Genomic DNA, 18,550 nt, shown 5'->3' on the forward strand with positions numbered 1-18,550 from the left:
CCCCCCCCCATTGAACTTTTCCATTGCAGAACCAACATTAGCAATCTAAACGCATTGTTATATAGCTTAGCTGAAATAAGCGGTATGTTACAATTCAACTCGTGTATATTTGCATAATACTAGTAAAAATCTATCGCTTAGCCACGGTAGTGCACTACAAAACCGTGGCTATAAAGAAAAAGCCACGAACCCACCACGTTTTAGGCACGAAACAACATAGCCACGGTAAACCTAAAATTAGGCCACGAACTAGTCACGAAAAACAACCGTGGCTACTATAGCCACAAAGTTTTTCGTGGCAAGTCTAATAGCCACGAATTTGCCACTTTAAACAGTCATGGCCAGATTTTTTTTTGTGTCGACATCAAAACGACATTGTTATGTGCAATAGTGTGCATAGCCACGCTTTTATCATGGCTGTGTCGTGGCAATATTAATTTTATGCACTTCGCAGCAGAGAAAGATTCGTTTGGCAGTGATATTTTTAAAAATGCCACGGACATTTCGTGGCTAAACTGTGGCTAATTCTAAAATATATACTCTCCCCGTGTGAAACATTAAGAACTTTTGTTCTTCAACCAAACTTTCTAAACAAAACTATGTCTTTCTACTTTGATTCAAGGGAGTGAATGAATCAAAGGATTGATCCTGAGAGTAATTCCGTTTCATAAGTGTTTCTAGGAGGCATTAACGCATTTCTTTAATTTGCGTGTAGTCAAGCAGATTACGAGGAACGGCAAACGTTATTTTGTCCGTGTGCTCGATGCAAAAATGTGAAGCAACGAGATGCAAAAGTTGTCTCAAGACATCTGTTCTTATACGGTTTTAAGGGAAATTATTATGTCTGGACGAGTCACGGAGAGAAATTCTACACTGTTGGTGAGAGTTCTAGAGTGAATCAATCAATGGGTGAAGAGAAAATGTGGGAGAATCCTACTTGGAATGCTCATGAAGATTACTACCAGGGTAATCCAGAAGTATAAGCGAACATTACGCCACCATACATACCGGAACCTATAGCAGAGACGGACGTAGTAGAGCCATATCGTGATAGTGTTTTTAAAGCATTTGAAGCAGCCAGTCAACCTCTCTACCAAGGGTGTGCAGACGGAATAACTCAGTTATCTCTTGCCTCGCAGATGATGAAAGTGAAGACGGATTATAATTTGGCGGAATAACTTAGTTGTCTCTTCCGCAGCCGAATAATGCTCCAGCAACATATTACGAGACAAAGAAACTGACACGAGGGCTTGGGTTGCCCGTACAGAAGATTGATATTTGCGTGAAGAATTGTATGCTATTTTGGAAAGAAGATGCGAAGTTGGTTAGTTGTAGGTTTTGTGGAGAAGATCGCTACTATCCGAACAATGGAAAAGGAAAAAACAAGCCAAAGCAGAGAATGTTTTACATGCCTATTGCAGATCGTCTGAAACGTCTATACCAACTCGAGGAGACAACTTCCAATATGCGGTGGCATAAGGAACATGTGACTCCGGAAGACGAAATGCATCACCATCTGATGCCATAGTGTGGAAACACTTTAATGAGGTATATCATGGATTTGCTACTGAAAGCCAGAATATTTATCTATGCTTATCAACATATGGGTTTAATCCGATTGATATGAAGGGCGAAGCAGATTCCCTTTGGCCCGTTATTGTAACTTCATACAATTTGCCTCCGGGAATGTGTATGAAAAGAGAATTCTTTTACCTTTCGGTGTTAATTCCTGGGCCGCCATTGATTGAAGAATTACAGATGTTATGGAGGGATGGTGTGGAGGCATATGATATTTCAATGAAAGAAAGATTCAAAATGCGAGCAATTTTGATGTGGACGATAAGCGATTTTCCAGCTTATGGAATGCTCTCAGGTTGGACGACTCATGGTCGGTTGGCGTGCCCATATTGCCAAGATGAGACTGGTGCATTCTGGTTGTCTAACGGAAGGAAACATAGTTGGTTTGATTGCCACAGAAGGTTTTTAGATGTAGATCATCCTTACCGGAAAAACACTCAAGCATTTAGACGGGGAAAAACAGTTTTAGATCCTCCTCCACCGTGGTTGACCGGAGAAGAAATATTGCGTGAAAGGATAAACAATATAAAAGCTTTATCAAAATCTGTGGAATGTAGAGGGAATGGACATGATAACCCATCCAAGACAATATCTGGATATGGAGTTAAAAAGAGTATCTTCTGGGAGTTACCGTGTTGGGAAAATCATCTTCTTCGGCATAGTCTTGATTTCATGCATATTGAGAAAAATTTCTTCGATAATCTGACGAACACGGTGTTAAATGCTCCTGGAAAGACGAAAGACAACATCAAAAGCAGATTGGATCTTCCAGGACTATGCAAAAGGCGGGATTTAGAGATGAAAGAGGATGGAACGATGCCCGTGCCAATATTCAGGCTGCCAAATGCGGGAAAACGAGCATTCCTTCTGTGGTTGAAAAATGATATAAAATTTCCCGATGGATACGCCCTCAAATTTAGTCGATTTATTGACGAAAGCAATTTAAAGCTACATGGACTGAAAAGTTATGATTGTCATGTCATAATGGAACAACTATATTCATTTGCGTTCGCTGAACTCCTTCCCAAAAATGTTCACACAGCGATTAGAGGTATTTATTTGTTTGTATCATTTTATGATTTACTATAATTGATGCTATAATTAACTTTAATGTTTTGTTTACAGATATTTCCCTCTTCTTCCGAGATATCTCTTCGAAGATTTTGAAAGAGTCAGATGTTGTCTTTTTAAAGGCAAATATAGGTGTGAAGCTTTGTAACTTGGAAAAGATATTTCCTCCATCGTTCTTCGATGTTATGGAACATCTTCTTGTGCACCTCCCAGATGAGGTAGCCTTAGGTGGTCCTGTCCATTTCAGGTGGATGTATGTATTTGAAAGATACATGTACCATTTGAAGAAGATGGTCAAAAACAAAGCACGCATTGCAGGTTCGATAGTTGCACAATGGATAAATGAGGAGATTTCAAATGCTTCCTCAAATTTTTTTGGGCATCCTGAAATCATAAGCATTCCAGAAGGTCCGAGTGATATTCGTTTCTTATACAATTATACGGATGTACCACCCTTGTTTTACCATGAAGGGAGAATTAGTGGTCAATACTCAACTGGTTGGTTGAATGATGAAAATAACACTGTTCTTCAGACATTTATGATGCTCAACTGTGAAACATTCGCTCCATATGAAAGGTAATTTAATATTATGAAAAATATAATATAAATACATATTTCTAGTTACATAATTATGATTTTGTTGTGTGCAAGATGTTTGAAGAATATATGACGTTAAATGTTCCTGATATTACTCCAGCTGCAATGCAAAAAGCGAAAGACACCAAATTTGCTGATTGGTGCAAAGACTATGTGAGTTATTGTTTTGTATTATAAAGTTTCACAATTTTTTTAATTAAATTTGTATTTTGTAACAATGTTATTGTATTACAGATTAACCAGTTTTACACATTTCTTATGTGGATGTTGGATTTTATACAAGGTCCTAGGCGTAGTTATAGGTCTTGACCAATATACCACACACGTGGATACACTTTTCACACTCATAACCACGGTCAGAATAAGAGAACTCAACATTATGATGTATGTGTGCCTGGAACCAATGAGACAGATTACTATGGCCTCGTACAAGAGATCATGATGGTGGATTATCATGGTGATGTTGGCCTGAAAGTCATGGTTTTCAAATGTTCATGGTTTGACACCACAAAAAATCGCGGTATGAGAATACATCCATTTGGTCTTGTTGATGTCTCACCACGAAGACAATATGCAAAATATGATCCCTTTGTATTACTAGGTAAATGAAAAATATATATATATATATATTTATTTGTTTGGGATTTGATTATTCATGAAAAGCGATGATTTGAAACTATGATGTTATTGTACCACGAGCAGGTAATTGTGATCAAGCATGTTTTATTCCTTATCCACGGGTACGGCGACAATCAGTCGATGACTGTGGGTAAAGGTTGCCACAAGCATAATGCAGGACCTAGGTCTTTTGTAAGGATTGAGTATAACATGGTATCTTTCCATGTCTATACTTTTAAATACTGTTCTTTTTTCTAATCGCCTGTACTTATTTTCCTTTTTTGCAGATGGTGGCGTCTGGTACTAATGAACGGCCATCATTCACTGATCTAGTCAGGGCGACACACACCCGACCAGATGGGACTTTTGTGGACTATCGTGCTGAAGAGATGGTTACTCAAGCCGAGATGGAAGCCACACAGCTCTCTAACACTGAAGGATCACCCGGGAGTCCAAGTGCATCATCTACTCCTTCTCGCCTCAAGTTAAACAAAGCTTATCTAAAGGTATCTTTCATACACAAAAATAGTAGAGAACATGTTATGTTTGTGTTAAAAAGACTTGAGCTTATAGTTTATTTATTGTGACATAGACACGGCCCTGAAAAAGAAACAGTAGGTTTCAATTGTTTTATGTTCTGATTTGTATGTGGAATTAGATATGACTTAGAGCTGCTTAAGAATGTGGTTTACAATGTCTTATGCTATGTTCTGTTTATTTACAGTCTTGACAGCCACCTGAGTTTATTAAAATTATTTTATGTTATGTTCAACAGAATGCTAAGGGTAAGAGGGGACATGTTTATGGACTCGACAGTGCCCAATACAGGGAGCAAGCACCTTCTTCACGCGTCCCTAATGGTCTTGCCCGCAACCTGGAGCTGGAGATGCGTGTGGGAGGTCTTGAGACAAGCCTCCAAAGTGTGAGGCAGGACGTGGCTGAGGTGAAGCAGGATGTGTCCGAGATGAAGCAGGACTTTGCATCAACAAGAGATGCGATCAATCAACTCCTCCAAACGCTTCGTCCCCAACAAGCACCTACTGAACAAGCTTATGCTCAGCCTCAAGCCCCAACTACTCAGCCTTAACTAGGTTCATGTCTTCTCTTTTGTAACAAGGTTCATCAAACTCTAGCTGATCTTTTGGTAGAGTCTTCTTAGACTCTTTAACTATGTCTTTTCTTAGACTCTTTAAAACTCTTCTACCTTGTATAATTATCTATGTTTTTGTAATGTTGAACCTACTCTTTTATATATATATATGCAACTTCTGTTTTTATAAAATGTGCAATGTTTTAATATTTGAATGGAAATAAAAATTGTTCAAATTGGCAAATTGAAACCGAACAAAGAAGAAAACCATTTACAAAAATGGTTCTAACGTTGCTAAAGAATACCACGTGAATAAAAAACAAACTGTGGCTTCTTATAGCCACGGAAACGTAGTGGCAAAATCGTGGCTATAAAGCCACTTTAAATTAGTGGTTAAGTTGTGGCTATAATAGCCACTAAAAGTAGCAACGTTTAAGATGTTATTATCGTGGCTATTTAAGCCACGAAAAAGAAGCGTGGTAAAAGCATGGCTAATAGCCACGATAAACCACGTCTTTATTCCAGCCACGAAGCTATAGCCACAGTAATTTTCCTTTCCAAAAGTGTGGCTCTTTTTTTTATAGCCACGGATTTCGGATCTATAGCCACTGTGTTGTAATGGCTATGCGGTGGATTTTTACTAGTGTAATGATCATCAACACTAGCACAGCCTGCATGCGTTGAACCGTGACATACCAATTACCGTTCTAATGAACTTTGATTCTTCAGAATTTGAGCAAGTAGCATGTTTTCTTGAGAATAAAATCATAATTTTTACGTAAACAATACCTGGGGAAATAAAGTCGATGGGCTTCAATACTTTGTTTCTAAACGGGCCTATTAGCCTATAATTTAGCCATGGCCTATTTGGCTATCATTCTTTCTTTCTCGACATCAAAAAAGTGAGTAACAAATATCTATCATCCTGTAAGTGGGCATACAATTACATTTTGTATATTATATATATATATATATGCATATGTAATATCCAAGTAAACAATATCTAAGCATCTAGTACATTTCTCTCTCCCTCTATTCGACATTGAATCCTGTATAAAAATTGCTGACAAACAATAGTATACATCGTTTAATAATGAATTGAACCATTACTAAACAGGTAGACAAATATTAGTAGACTTATTCTTTCAACTCCTGAATTGAACCTTTAGGTTTACCAACCAATAAAATTGTTTTATTTTATATTCGATATCTTTTAAAAAAAGAATATTGTCAAATTATATTATGTTTTTAAAATTTAAAGGTAAAAAAAAAAAGTAAAAAAATAGTAGTAATTACAAAAAAACATATTTTTAACGTTGTCAGCATAACATTAAACCCTAAATCCTAATCCATAAACCATTAATCCTAAGCCCTAAACTTTGCGTAAACCCTAAACTCTATGATAAATCCTAAACTATAAATCAAAATCACTAAACACTAAAACACTCAAGGATTTAGAGTTCAGGATTAGGATTTAGGGTTTAGGGTTTTAGTGTTTTTTATTTAGAGTTTAAGATTTATCCAATGGTTTACGGGTTACCCAAGGGTTTATGGATTAGGATTTAGTGTTTTGCTGACAACGTTAAAAATATATTTTTTTTTTTAATTTTTTTTTCTGTAACTACTTTTTTTTTTAAAACATAATATTTTTACAATATTTTGTTTCGATTTTTAAAAGATATCGAATTTGAAATAACGAAATTCTATTGGTTGGTGAACCTATAAGTTCACCCTAGCCCCTAGGGAGTGAATCCAACAATATCTCATATTACTATAAGCTATTTGCTGTGCGATCAGTTTCTATTGTAGTGGTCATTGGTCAATGTTTTTTTTTTTTTTTTTGGGGTCAAAAGTCATTGGTCAATAACCAGGATATTCCAACCAAGCACATTTATTGTGTTATGTTATGACAAAACTATTACGTGACGACGAAAACAAAGGAAATTCACCGGTAGATGAGAGTTTAATAATAAACTGTATTAACTGCGATTGTATGGAAAAGACGTAAACATTAATTCATCTGAAAATCAAAAGGTAGCTAACGAACAAGTTAGCTCACCAAGTTGTCAGTGTCTTCTGCCCTTCCACACACGAATATGCATGAGCGTACGCAGTAAGGGACGTGCGGGGTCAAGTGCCCCGGTCTCATTCTTAAATTTTTTTAAGCAATTAAAGTTAATCAAAGCCAGTGTCCCCATCTAACTTTAAAATATATTGAAAAAAGTTTATGTGCCGCCGGTTAAATGCAGTTCTAGATCCGCCACTGTGCATGAGTCAATTTATTATTTAATTTGTCACTTCAATATTTCTGTCAACTTATGATCCAAGTTGTTTTACTGAAATTGGAAGGAAACAATTTCAACTACATATTTGATGTATCTTGTACTGTGTATGTTCGGTATACACAGTTTTTATGAGTCGTGACTCGTGATTCGACTCATGAGTCATGCCTCTCACAACCTTTGCCCCCGACCGTTCCGTACACCATACACGTAGTCAATAATGTAACTTAATTTCATTTCTTCACAGATCTTTTCGCGCACACTATCACGATCACACGTGTATATATATTATACTCTTGAGTTTTGAGATTTTTATACTTTTCACAAAGAAAAAAGTTATGTTTTAATACAATTTTAACCTTTTTTGTAACAAATACAATTTTAACTTGTTTACCTTTTTACGGTATTAGTTAAAACAACTACTATTGAAATAATTTTTTTAATAAAAAATATGGTATTAAAAAGATTATATTTGATATTCTAAATTTATTTTTAAAATGTGTTAAAAACCTATAACTTGTATTTTCGTGGAACAAAAAGAATTTTGCTAATATGTCCATGTACATAATAATTAATATGTTACTAAGCACACCCCAAATACCACTAGTATTTAGCTGATACTGTATATATGACACTACATTATATGAATCAATGGGTCCATTACTATACTTCACTATAAACCTGTACAACCAATTTAGGGATTAGCAAGAATTGTCAGTCAGTTCTTTTTCAAAAAAAAAAGAATTGTCAGTCAGTTTTCGCGTTTGCGTGAAATAATGGAGAAGTACGATTGCTAGATTTGTGATAGGCGTAGTAGCTAAGACGTAGTTTGTCAGTGTTTGAAATAGTAGAAAGGTATGGGACTTAGTACAACTTTAGATTTCAACTGTTGTTACCAACATTACTACGACTCTTCCATTTTAGTTTACCTTTTGTTCTTCTACCTTATAGGAGCTGTATAGTGGTCATTTTTATGCATAACAAATAATTAAATAAGTTATGAACTTATTAAAGACGTGATTGTAGGGTTCTGAGAAACAACCTAAAACCATCCGCAGTGGATGTTTTTACACAATCTCTCACTGGTAAAATAGTCTAATAAATGCAAAAACAGAGGAGAGAGATGATTCTTAGTGAAGAAATTATTTTAGAGCTCGAAGAGACTATGTGACAGGTGTCAACATTTAATGGTCAATTTATCTAATAACTAAAAGAAAAATTGATTATGTAACTAAAGCACTATTATATTTATTTTTGAGAGATTGAGAAAGTAGCTTCCGCTGCTGATGCCCAGAGCATCATCAAAGGTCAAGTCTCTTGGGCACAATTCTTTAAACATTTATATTAATATATGACTATAATTTATTTATCTGTTTAAATTTAAATGCTGAACAATTAATATCATCAATGGGAAGAAAACACCTGTAGAAATCAGCTCTTCCCAATTGTTCAACGTATTTTTTATCACGAGATGTATCTCACCATTTCATTTTCTCTTTCTTGCTTTATCTTATTCTACTAATATTTGTTTGAGGTACTTTTTTTCTTTTTGGGTCAAATTTGTTTGAGGTAATTTTCTATAGAAACTATCACTAATCATGCTCTAAGATAGTTTTACTTGTAAGTACTTTACCCATTAATCTTTCTTATTGTACCACAATATTTCTATTTATCGATGTCTTCTTACAAGGGTAAACGAAAAGTAATTACACCGTGCAAGTGTAAGGAAAATGTTGAATTGAATAAATTTCACTAACTCTATTGACATTATTTAAATAAAGGACTAATATATAGCAAGAACGGTGATTGATATATTCACTGTTTTTATACGTATGATATGATATATTCACTGTTTCCATACGTGTCTATACAAAATATAGTAAAAATATATGCATTTCAAGTAGCTTAGATTGAGGAAGATTTTGCAATAAAGTTTGAATAGTTGTTATGCTGTGACATGGTTATAATCGGTCACTATATTTAGACCGGGGCCTATCATATTCTCCCTCAAACAAAAAATCTAATACATTTAATATAATTATGATAATATTAACTTTATAAAGCTTCGAGTCTCAAAGTAGATCTGGTTCCGGTGAGCGGCCGGCGCGTAGGCGCGCGTGCCGTCGCCGGAACCTCTTGGTTTTCCCTTCCGTTAAAACAGTCCGTATCCTTGTTGTTCTCTCGTCATCCTCTTCCTGATTCGTTTTGCCCGAGCTCTGATTGACTCTCATCCGGAGACGATAGCTCGAGGAGCGAACCGTCATCAACGGTGGCTGGACTATTGGAGTGAAGGCGCGGTCGTGTGGAGGTGAAGCGTGGTGAAGTTCTTCTCCGGGAGGTGGAGGCTACTAAAGCTCCGTCGTCGCCGGCTCAAGTCTCCGGGAGGTGGTTGGCTTCTTCAGCAACGTCTCCTCGGTTTTGTCTCCGGGGGGTGAAGGCTTACACAGCCTTGCGTCGCCGGCTCTAGTGGTGAGAAGTGGTGGTCGGGTATAGCGTGTGATGTATGTGTTGCTGTGGGTCGCGGCTCTCGTAAGACGGATGAGATCGCGATGAGATCGAGGATGCTCTCCGCAGAGAGTTCTGAAAGCTGAAGAAAAGTGGTTACGTTGGAGGCTCACCGGTTTCGAGCTCCGGCGTAACGAGGGTGTCGGTGGTGCTCAGGCGGTTTTTCGCGTAGGTGACGGTCAGGATGAGGCATCGGTTGACGCGTGGCGTGCTGATGATGAGATTTCAACACGCGTCCCGGCTCCTTGACGCGTCGGCCAAAAGGGGAAGTCTGGGCCGCCGATTTCGAGTTGAGTGTTGTGGGCTGCAGGCCCGTTTTCTGTTTGAATGGATGTCCGACTGTTTGTGGGCTTTGGTTTGTAAAATATTGCTGGGCCCGGATCCAGTTCTGTTGGGTTCGGGCTTTTGTTTCTTTATTATGCAATATTAAAGAAAAAAAACCTTGACGGGAAAAAAAAAAGCTTCTAGTCTTGACATAACATACAAAAGGCCTTACCTTATGATGTCACTTTAAATTATTATTTCTCTTTGCCCATTCTCTCCGTTCTTTCTTTTTCGTTGAACATAAAGGGATGAAATCATACATTTAACATATGCATTTGTTGCAACAAATGAATCTAGCTTTCTTTGTTATAATTTTTGTTTGTCAATTATGATATCGATAATTACAAAGAACGAAAGAGCTGCTTTAAGGAAAACAAACTTATTGATATAAATAACGAAACACGTGATCAAGAATCGACCAACAATATTCAGTTTTTTTCTTAACCTGTTTCAACAATCTCTACAATTTTACAAACTCAATTTTACTCTTTTTAGTTTTTTTACTGATTTAATCAATAATTTTACTAAACAAGAGAGTTAGGATATAATCCTCCCCAAAGCACTCTAGCTTTAAGTTTACGATGTTACTTTTGTCCATATATAATAACTCAAGTAGTTCATATGCAGAAAAGAGAATATTTCCTAAGCAACTATTCACAAGTGAAAAAACACATTATTGTGCCGTAAAAACGTCTTTTCTCAATCCCACTATACGACTATTTAGATGTATATTATGACAAATGTATAACAGTTTCTAAACTTACCGTACATTGTTGTAAACATTTTTTTTTTTTTGTAAACTATCATTGTTGTAAACATTACGGTAGTATTGTTGATGATGTAAGAAAAATGGATGGGATGTTTCATAATTTCAAATAACTTTCTCATAATAGCGACAGGCCTAAGGAGGCAAACCATGCGCACATCACATCACCTCTTCAAGTTTTGAATTTCCGTGTTACGAATATGGAGGTGATTCGAATTCTTACGTGTTTGTCTATGAACTCTTTTTTTTGCTAAAATTTGGTGCTTGTCTATCAACTTGATGAGGAGTAATGTTGATGAAACAGCTTGATCAGGTCATAAAAATGTATGCTCTGCTTCTTCTTTTTTACTGCGACAAAAGTAATACTAGGTTTTAAACCCAAATGTCAGTTGTTAAAAAAAAACTTAATGTCTACAATTAGAGCAGGCTCCATTAGTTGGAAAATGTGAAAGTTTCTAAAAGAAAAAAAAGTTAATATTATAGTAACTTAATTACATTTTATTTTTTAAAACTAATCAAAACATCTATTTCATTCTACTTGATTGACATTTGTTACTAAAGTTTTAAGTAGTTTTTTAAAACCTCTAAAAACATAACTTTTGTGCACACACTCTAGTAATTTTGTTTTTTTTTTCTTAAGTTTAGAACAACTCTAGAATCCACGATAAAAGTGCTCTTACTGTATGAATGGAATGGCAGGAGAACAACATGACGTCCAGTAAAGCAGGTGAACTGCTTTTTTTATTCCCATCCATAATCAAAAAACGGTTCATCTCAGAAAATAATAAAATATTTTTGTTCTACTAGCTGTTCAAATATACAAATAGTAATCCTTGTCTACGCTCTACACTACCATCACCACAGATTTGAAGTATTTTAAGCAGACCTCCTGCCTTTTATTTTTTTAAACTATTTTTAACATAATAATAAGTAATTTACATTTGTTAAAATTAATGTAGCTTTTAAGATATCATAGTTATTACATACAGTTTGCTATCTAATAATTATGTTTTCCATTTTAATATGTTTATAGTATATAGGTATCAATTGATTGTATTTCGACTTTGATTTCTAACTTTTATATACTTCAATCAAATTAAATAATATATATATCATATTTATGTACTGAATAAAATGATATATATATATATATATATCTGTACAATATTTTAAAATAACCTACAATTTTATCTAATATATTTTATTTAATTGTAAAATATCTTAATAGATACAATAACTAATTTCTAGAATAATTAAGTTTAATTATGAAAGAATAAATAACTTTTTAAATTTTATAATTTTAAATTAAACATGAACCATTTTTACCCGTTTTAACCATTAAATAATTTTATTACAAATATTTAATTCTAAAAGAAATTTTATTTTATTTTCTAAATTCTATTTTAATTTATTTACTTAATTCAACAATACAAAGAATTGTCTATTTTTATTTCCTTCTATCTTCATGTAGTTTTTGATTATAATATTTGTATGTAAACTCATATTATATGATAAAAAAATAAAAAATTGTAATGTATACAAGTATTGTCTTTATATCATTTGTGTTTTGGATTTTCTTATACTTTTTATTAGTTAAATATATAATCTATTTATTTGAACGGTTTTTACTATTGAAAATTTTATCTCTTCCACTTAATCTGCATCTCTTCTACGTAATCTGTTTGATATCCAATTGTTCCGCTTGATTCGTACCGCTCAAACAGTTAGAATCCTTGTCTAAAAAAACTAACCCCAAACAGAACTTCGGCGTGTAGACCAAATGTACCTGACAACAAGTCTACAACTACTTGCGTGGTTCGTGATTTATTCAAAAACCGATTATAAAAATATCAGAAGTAATTAAGTACAGTAAAGAACAACCTCTTAGTCAGATTCTCTCTCTCAATATCTATCTGCCCATATTTCTTGCTTTCAACAAATTCATTCACCAATCTCCTTTTGTCCCATCAACAACAAACAAAATACAAAGTCCTTTCACATATATTAAAACCACTTCACCACCAACCCTTACACAAGAAACCTCTCTTCAACAATGTCCTTTCAAAACCGCAGATCAAGAAACCATTTCTTATTATATGCAAAAACAATTTTTCTTTTTCTTCTTCTTGGATTATGCAATGGAGCAAGAACAAGTAAGAACAACGTCTTCAACTCTAAATCACACAAAGAAGTTCACCACGTCGTTTCATCTTCGTCTCAACAGTTTTTGGGATTCTTACCACGTCACTTCCCAATTCCAGCTTCTGGTCCCTCTAAAAAACACAATGATATTGGTTTACTTAGTTGTGATCGATCTTCTCCGTGAAAAGCTTTTAAAGGTCATCATGAATTCCTTTTTATTTTCTTTTAATTATTTCTCTATTTTTTATATAGTATAGTTTCTTGTGTAAATGGGGTTTTTTATTTTTGGTTTGTGATGCCAAGAAAATGGAGTTTTGGTTTGATTCTTGTCAACGAGGCAAAACAGATATAATCTCTTATCTATGGTTAATCTGTAACTAGAAGTTGTAATTCTGTTTTTGGATGACTCGTATTTGTAATGTTGCATGCATTAAAGTATAATAGCGTGTGGTCTTTTTAATAATATACATACCCTTGTTCTTGTTATTACGATCAACTCAAGTTAAAACATCAAAGTATACAATTAGTCCGAAAATGACTTTGACAAAGACTACTCTGTGTTTGTGGAAAACTGTCCAAATCTTTCATCTTTGATGAAGAGAACTGATATTTGTAACTTTGCTAAAAAGTTCGATGCAGATTGGGATTGAGATATATGATCGACTTTTTTGGGTTCTATTTATTTATTTGATTGTAAGTTTTTTTTTGCTAAACTGTAAATATCATATATAAATGATCAAAAGATTTTACAAGAAAGATCTTAGTTCTGAAACCATCTTGGCAAAAAATAAAATAAAAAAAAGATGGATCAAAGAGAATTTTAATAAACAAAAGAGCCTATCTCAGCCACATTTGCATGAGGTCTTCCAATGGCTTCCTTAGTCTCCTAGCTGAGATGATATTTCGCACCTCTCTGTCTATACCATGGAAAACAGTTGCAGTCGATAAAGACGCTTGATTGTGTATAAGATTGTTCCTCTGTTTCTATAGATGAAAGATAACCGTTTGAACTGCGATTTTCCTCAATAGAGTAAGCTTCTTTGAAGGGGAGGACCATATCCAAGAGAGAAGCTCCGACCAGGAGGTAATCATTGATGGCGGGGGTTGGCATCTTCTCAGCACCCCAGACCAAACTTCATAGCTGTACTCGCAGGAAAGCATAAGATGATCTCTGGTTTCATCATAGCGAGCGCAGAAAGGGCAAGTAGGTGCTATTGGTACGCCTCGACCTTGTGGGCAGCCTGTCGTAGTTTGCAACCCACATTGTGAATGCATGTTTAGGAATTCCTCCTTTGAACCAGACGACGTCTACCCAATCTTTAGTCTCCTCCCTCGGCCTCAGCATCTCCCTCGTCGAAGATGACCTGAAACTACGAGATGGACAATCAGCAGCAATCCATTCATATTCATCTATTATATCAGTAGCTAAAGGCAAGGTAATAGTTGTGAGATAAGAATGAAGATCAACTTCCTTTTGGGCTCTAGGATGCGGAAGGTTCCAAGCATCATCTCTAATTGCATCAGCAATAACCGCCTCCTTTTTGATCATCAAAGCTCTCGGACCAGAAGGGCCAATATACTCAATTAACTGGCCAAACGGCGTCCAGACATCGAGCCAAAAACTTGCAGTGCTTCCATTACCCAGTTTGGATTGACAGAATTGAAGCGCGAGGGGTCGGAGGTCTAGTAACTTTTTCCAGGCCCAAGAATCTGTTGGTGAAGCTTGGATGATCCAGAAAGACTTATTATTTAAGTGAATACTCTAGTGCCAGTCCACCCAAAGAGATGGGGATTTAGACAATAGCAACCAAATGAACTTTAGGCAGAGTACTTGATTCCAAACCGAGAAGCTCCTAAAGCCAAGACCTCCTTCCTGTTTGGGAAGACATACTTTTTGCCAAGCTATCTTTGCTACACCTCACTTCTCTAGGTTTCCAGACCAAAGGAACTGGGAGCAAAGGGTCTCAATACTCTTAATACAACCTTTGGGGAGGATGAATGCAGAAAGCCAAAAGGAGACTAAACCAAAGATCACAGTCCTGAGTAGTTGCAGCCTTCCAGCGAAGGAGAAAATCTTAGAAGTCCATGATTGAAGTTTCGAGGTGATCTTAAGCATCAAGGGTGCATATTCAGAGATCTTTACCTTCCTGCTCATGAGAGGGAGACCGAGATACCTTATAGGGAATTGACCCGAAAAGAATTCGTAGCTAGCAATAGCCGCTGATTCAGCTTGGTCCACTCTAGAGGTGAAGAGCTCGGTCTTAGTTGTGTTCATATGAAGGCCAGACCAGGAAGCAAAGTTATTGAGGCATTCAGATATTCCGTGTAGTCTTAGTTGTGTTCATTTGATTGTAAGTTTGTAACCAATAATATCTTTTTGAAATGTCAATCATAATTTATCACGGACAACAACAGTTGCTGCATACATGCATCTCGTTTATATAGACGTTCTAAATCATCGACAAGTAAAGATGCTAACGAGCTTATGACCAAGTAATTTTTTAAACGACACTGACATTATTTGGTCCAACAGAAATCCGCTATGCTCAATTTTTCTTGTAAGAGCATGACCAAGAAAGACACAAAGAACTCAAAATGAGACACTAAACGTTAAGAACTTAACAGAAAATCATGATTCAACAGGAGACTCAACTTTGTTTTCCTCAGCTGAAAAAAACGGGATGGGTTTGTTCGGAGCGGGAAGACGTCCGATGCTATCGACCCTATCTTGTTGTTTAGGAGGTGGTCTCGCCGCTTTTGGCAATAGCCTTCCTTTCTTCTCAAACCATTCCGGTTTAAGCAATGCCCTCAAGCCCAGTTTGTTGTAATACACCCTCCTCACTGATCCTCCTGCTGCTTCCACCACTTCTTTGGCCCTAACAGTCACTCTCGAAACCTGTAATTAAACATGCCATTTCCAATTAAACTAGAGGTAGTCCAAAGACTGATAGCAATGACTAGTGTAATTCAAATGGTAACCTCAAAATGAAGTGGCCATTTAATCTCATCAGCACCACGACCCATTAGTCTTACTCCGTCTTCTATTTGCTTCCCTATGGCTCCCACATCCTGCATATCAGCGTTAATCGTTTGGTAAGAAACAGACACATGTGTGACTGAATCAAAGAGCGAGGAGTGCTGTGACCAAACCTTGAGCGTCTTCATAGTGATCAACTCGTGGGAATCAATCTGCCCAGCGTTTATGAGTTTAGCGATCTTTCCAAGACCAACAGGCTTGCATCACACAACAACCATATACATCTTTAGTTGCTAAAATTCACAAGCAGCTAAAAGAGTGACCTTTATGATTTAGATTCTCATACTCGGCCTATTCTAACAAACCCACCACAATCCTATAATCATTAAGTCCTCCGAACCAACAAAACCATAAATTTCGATAACCAAAGCTTTTTTTTTTTTAACCTGAAAATGAAGCTTAAACTTGTTCTTGAAGCCACGTTTAGGTAAACGACGTCGTAAAGGAGTCTGGCCACCTTCGAAACCAAACTTCATCGTCCCTCTCGCCTTCTGCCCCTTGTGACCTCTTCCCGCAGTTTTACCTTTACCCGACCCAATACCTCTTCCTTTCCTCGTCTTGAGCTTCCTCGGCACATTGTCTCTCAGATCGTTCAAGCTCAGTAAACTGTACGCCCTAATCCCCTGAAACGCCGAAACTCTGCTCGCCAGTGTAGGAGTCTGAGTAACGATCGGAGATCGACGGCATTGGAGAAGCGGCGAAGAGGTGACGAATCTGGGTTTGGAGGTGTGGTGAATCGATGAATTGATGAGAGATGTTGAAATGATCGAAGAGATTCTTCTTCGAATCATCTTCTTCGTTTGCAGATTTCGATTTGGGGTTTTAGGGTTTATGAGATTTCAGTTGAGCGATTCTGAATCATTTTCAGGATAACATTGGGCTTCTTCGTTCATTATTATTTAAAAGATTTACTTATGGCCCAGCTCAAATTGTCTAGGGGCATAAAGTAAAACCGATTCAATAGATTTGTCCGGTTAAGTGAAATCTTTTCATATTTAGTTTCCATTATTTCTAAAACTTCAATGTAAAACATTGCAAAAACATTTTAGATTGAAAAACATAAAGTAAAATAGAGGAAAGGAAACAATGGAAACTATAAAATGGGAGTAAAATAAACATATATAAAATATTTTATTTATTTATATTATTTATTCGAAGTTCAATTTTAAATAAGAGGGTAAAAGATTTACGCTCGAACAATGAAAAGACAAAAAAATTGGAACAAAATGGAGTAACTATTTTTCTCCTATTTCCACTGGTAAAAAAAATAGAGTAAATAAAAGTGAAACATTTTTATTCTATTAATTTTACTCTAATCCAACCAAACAAGTACACCCATTGTTTAAAAAAAACATGAATGATAATGTAAAAGACTCTGTGAAAGAAGGTGTGTAAGAATATTTATATTTATAATGAAATGTGCATAAAGATTATATTCTAACAAATGCTGAACTTTTATGATTTTCAGATTTTCCTTATTAATTAGGACAATGTTTTAAATCAAAAGAACCAACTATAATCAATAAACTAATGGGTTTATCGTAATCCACCGAGACGTGTTAATTGTTAGATCCATATTAATTTGAAAAGTTATAGAATCCATATTGGTTTGAATGAGTTTTTTTCTGATCGCAATAGATTTTGACTATTGAAAATCAAGTCGTGAGACTTGTTATATATATTTTTCTACGAATCAACATCTTTAAATTTGAATGCATCATCAGAACCAAGTGATTAAAATAAATATAAATTTTAAAACGACGAATAGCTGGAGCTGGGATTTTTTTGTTCAACCATATGTGATTTTAATTTCACGTTATACTCGGTAATCTTTTATGCTTTTAAGAATACTTGATGAAGTAAAAAATTGTAAGAAATCCTATATTTTCGTTTTTTCTCCTTTATCTAATTTTAATATTTAAATTAAATTTTAAAGGAACTATAGTTTTATATATCCATAATTTCAACAAAAACAATTTTATATTTTAGACACCAAATTAAACAGAAAATTAAAGTGTTTTTCACAAATCAACCTTAATTATTAGACAACTTTTGACTTGGTATCTGAATAATGACAATCTCTTATTTCGTATATATCAAATATCTCATTTTTACTATGTCTATTGTTCTTTAAAACTATTTTTGGAGAAGTTGCTTTATTTGTCACTCGGTTAGTCATTTTTTACGGATTATTTAGGTGATAACAAAATTGTGGAGAGCACGTTGCTAAGGGAACTGAGCTCAATGTTCCGATCATCATCATGTCTTGTTGCAGAGATCATCATCATGTCTTGTTGCAGAGCTTATTGCTTGCTAGGCTGTGGTATGTTGTGCTATCACCTTTGAGGGACACATGGAGTTATTTGCATAGATTGTTTGTTGTAGAAATTCAAAAGACCAATCATTTCACTTTTAATATTGGGTGTTTGACTCGATAATGTTTAGCAAAACTTTGTCTGTTGTTTTGTTGAACTTGAGATTGCATGCGTCTAAACTTGAATTTGTTTTCCATTTAAAGTAGAAAAGTTAAAAAAAAAAT

At 35.4% G+C, this 18,550-nt stretch overlaps 3 protein-coding genes across 3 annotated transcripts; 1 reads left to right on the forward strand and 2 right to left on the reverse strand.

The window, feature by feature from the left end:
* The first annotated feature begins 12,800 nt into the window (after positions 1 to 12,800).
* LOC106317680 (protein IDA-LIKE 2) lies at positions 12,801 to 13,420 on the forward strand. The gene has a single exon (XM_013755461.1). The coding sequence runs from the start codon at positions 12,886 to 12,888 to the stop codon at positions 13,156 to 13,158; it is 273 nt and encodes a 90-aa protein (XP_013610915.1). The 5' UTR covers positions 12,801 to 12,885; the 3' UTR covers positions 13,159 to 13,420.
* Positions 13,421 to 14,154: 734 nt separating this feature from the next.
* LOC106314188 lies at positions 14,155 to 15,249 on the reverse strand. Its single transcript, XM_013752110.1, has 2 exons — positions 15,118 to 15,249; positions 14,155 to 14,736 (listed from the first exon to the last, which is right to left on the reverse strand). Exons 1-2 carry the CDS (start codon positions 15,247 to 15,249, stop codon positions 14,155 to 14,157), a joined length of 714 nt encoding a protein of 237 aa, XP_013607564.1.
* Positions 15,250 to 15,454: 205 nt separating this feature from the next.
* On the reverse strand, positions 15,455 to 16,892 carry LOC106317675 (50S ribosomal protein L15-like). The gene is made up of 4 exons (XM_013755455.1): positions 16,398 to 16,892; positions 16,125 to 16,208; positions 15,954 to 16,043; positions 15,455 to 15,870 (listed from the first exon to the last, which is right to left on the reverse strand). The coding sequence occupies exons 1-4, from the start codon at positions 16,800 to 16,802 to the stop codon at positions 15,604 to 15,606; spliced, it is 846 nt and encodes a 281-aa protein (XP_013610909.1). The 5' UTR covers positions 16,803 to 16,892; the 3' UTR covers positions 15,455 to 15,603.
* Between the last annotated feature and the right edge of the window lie 1,658 nt (positions 16,893 to 18,550).

The sequence above is a fragment of the Brassica oleracea genome, chromosome C9 (genome assembly GCF_000695525.1).
Source record: "Brassica oleracea var. oleracea cultivar TO1000 chromosome C9, BOL, whole genome shotgun sequence".
NCBI lineage: Eukaryota > Viridiplantae > Streptophyta > Magnoliopsida > Brassicales > Brassicaceae > Brassica > Brassica oleracea.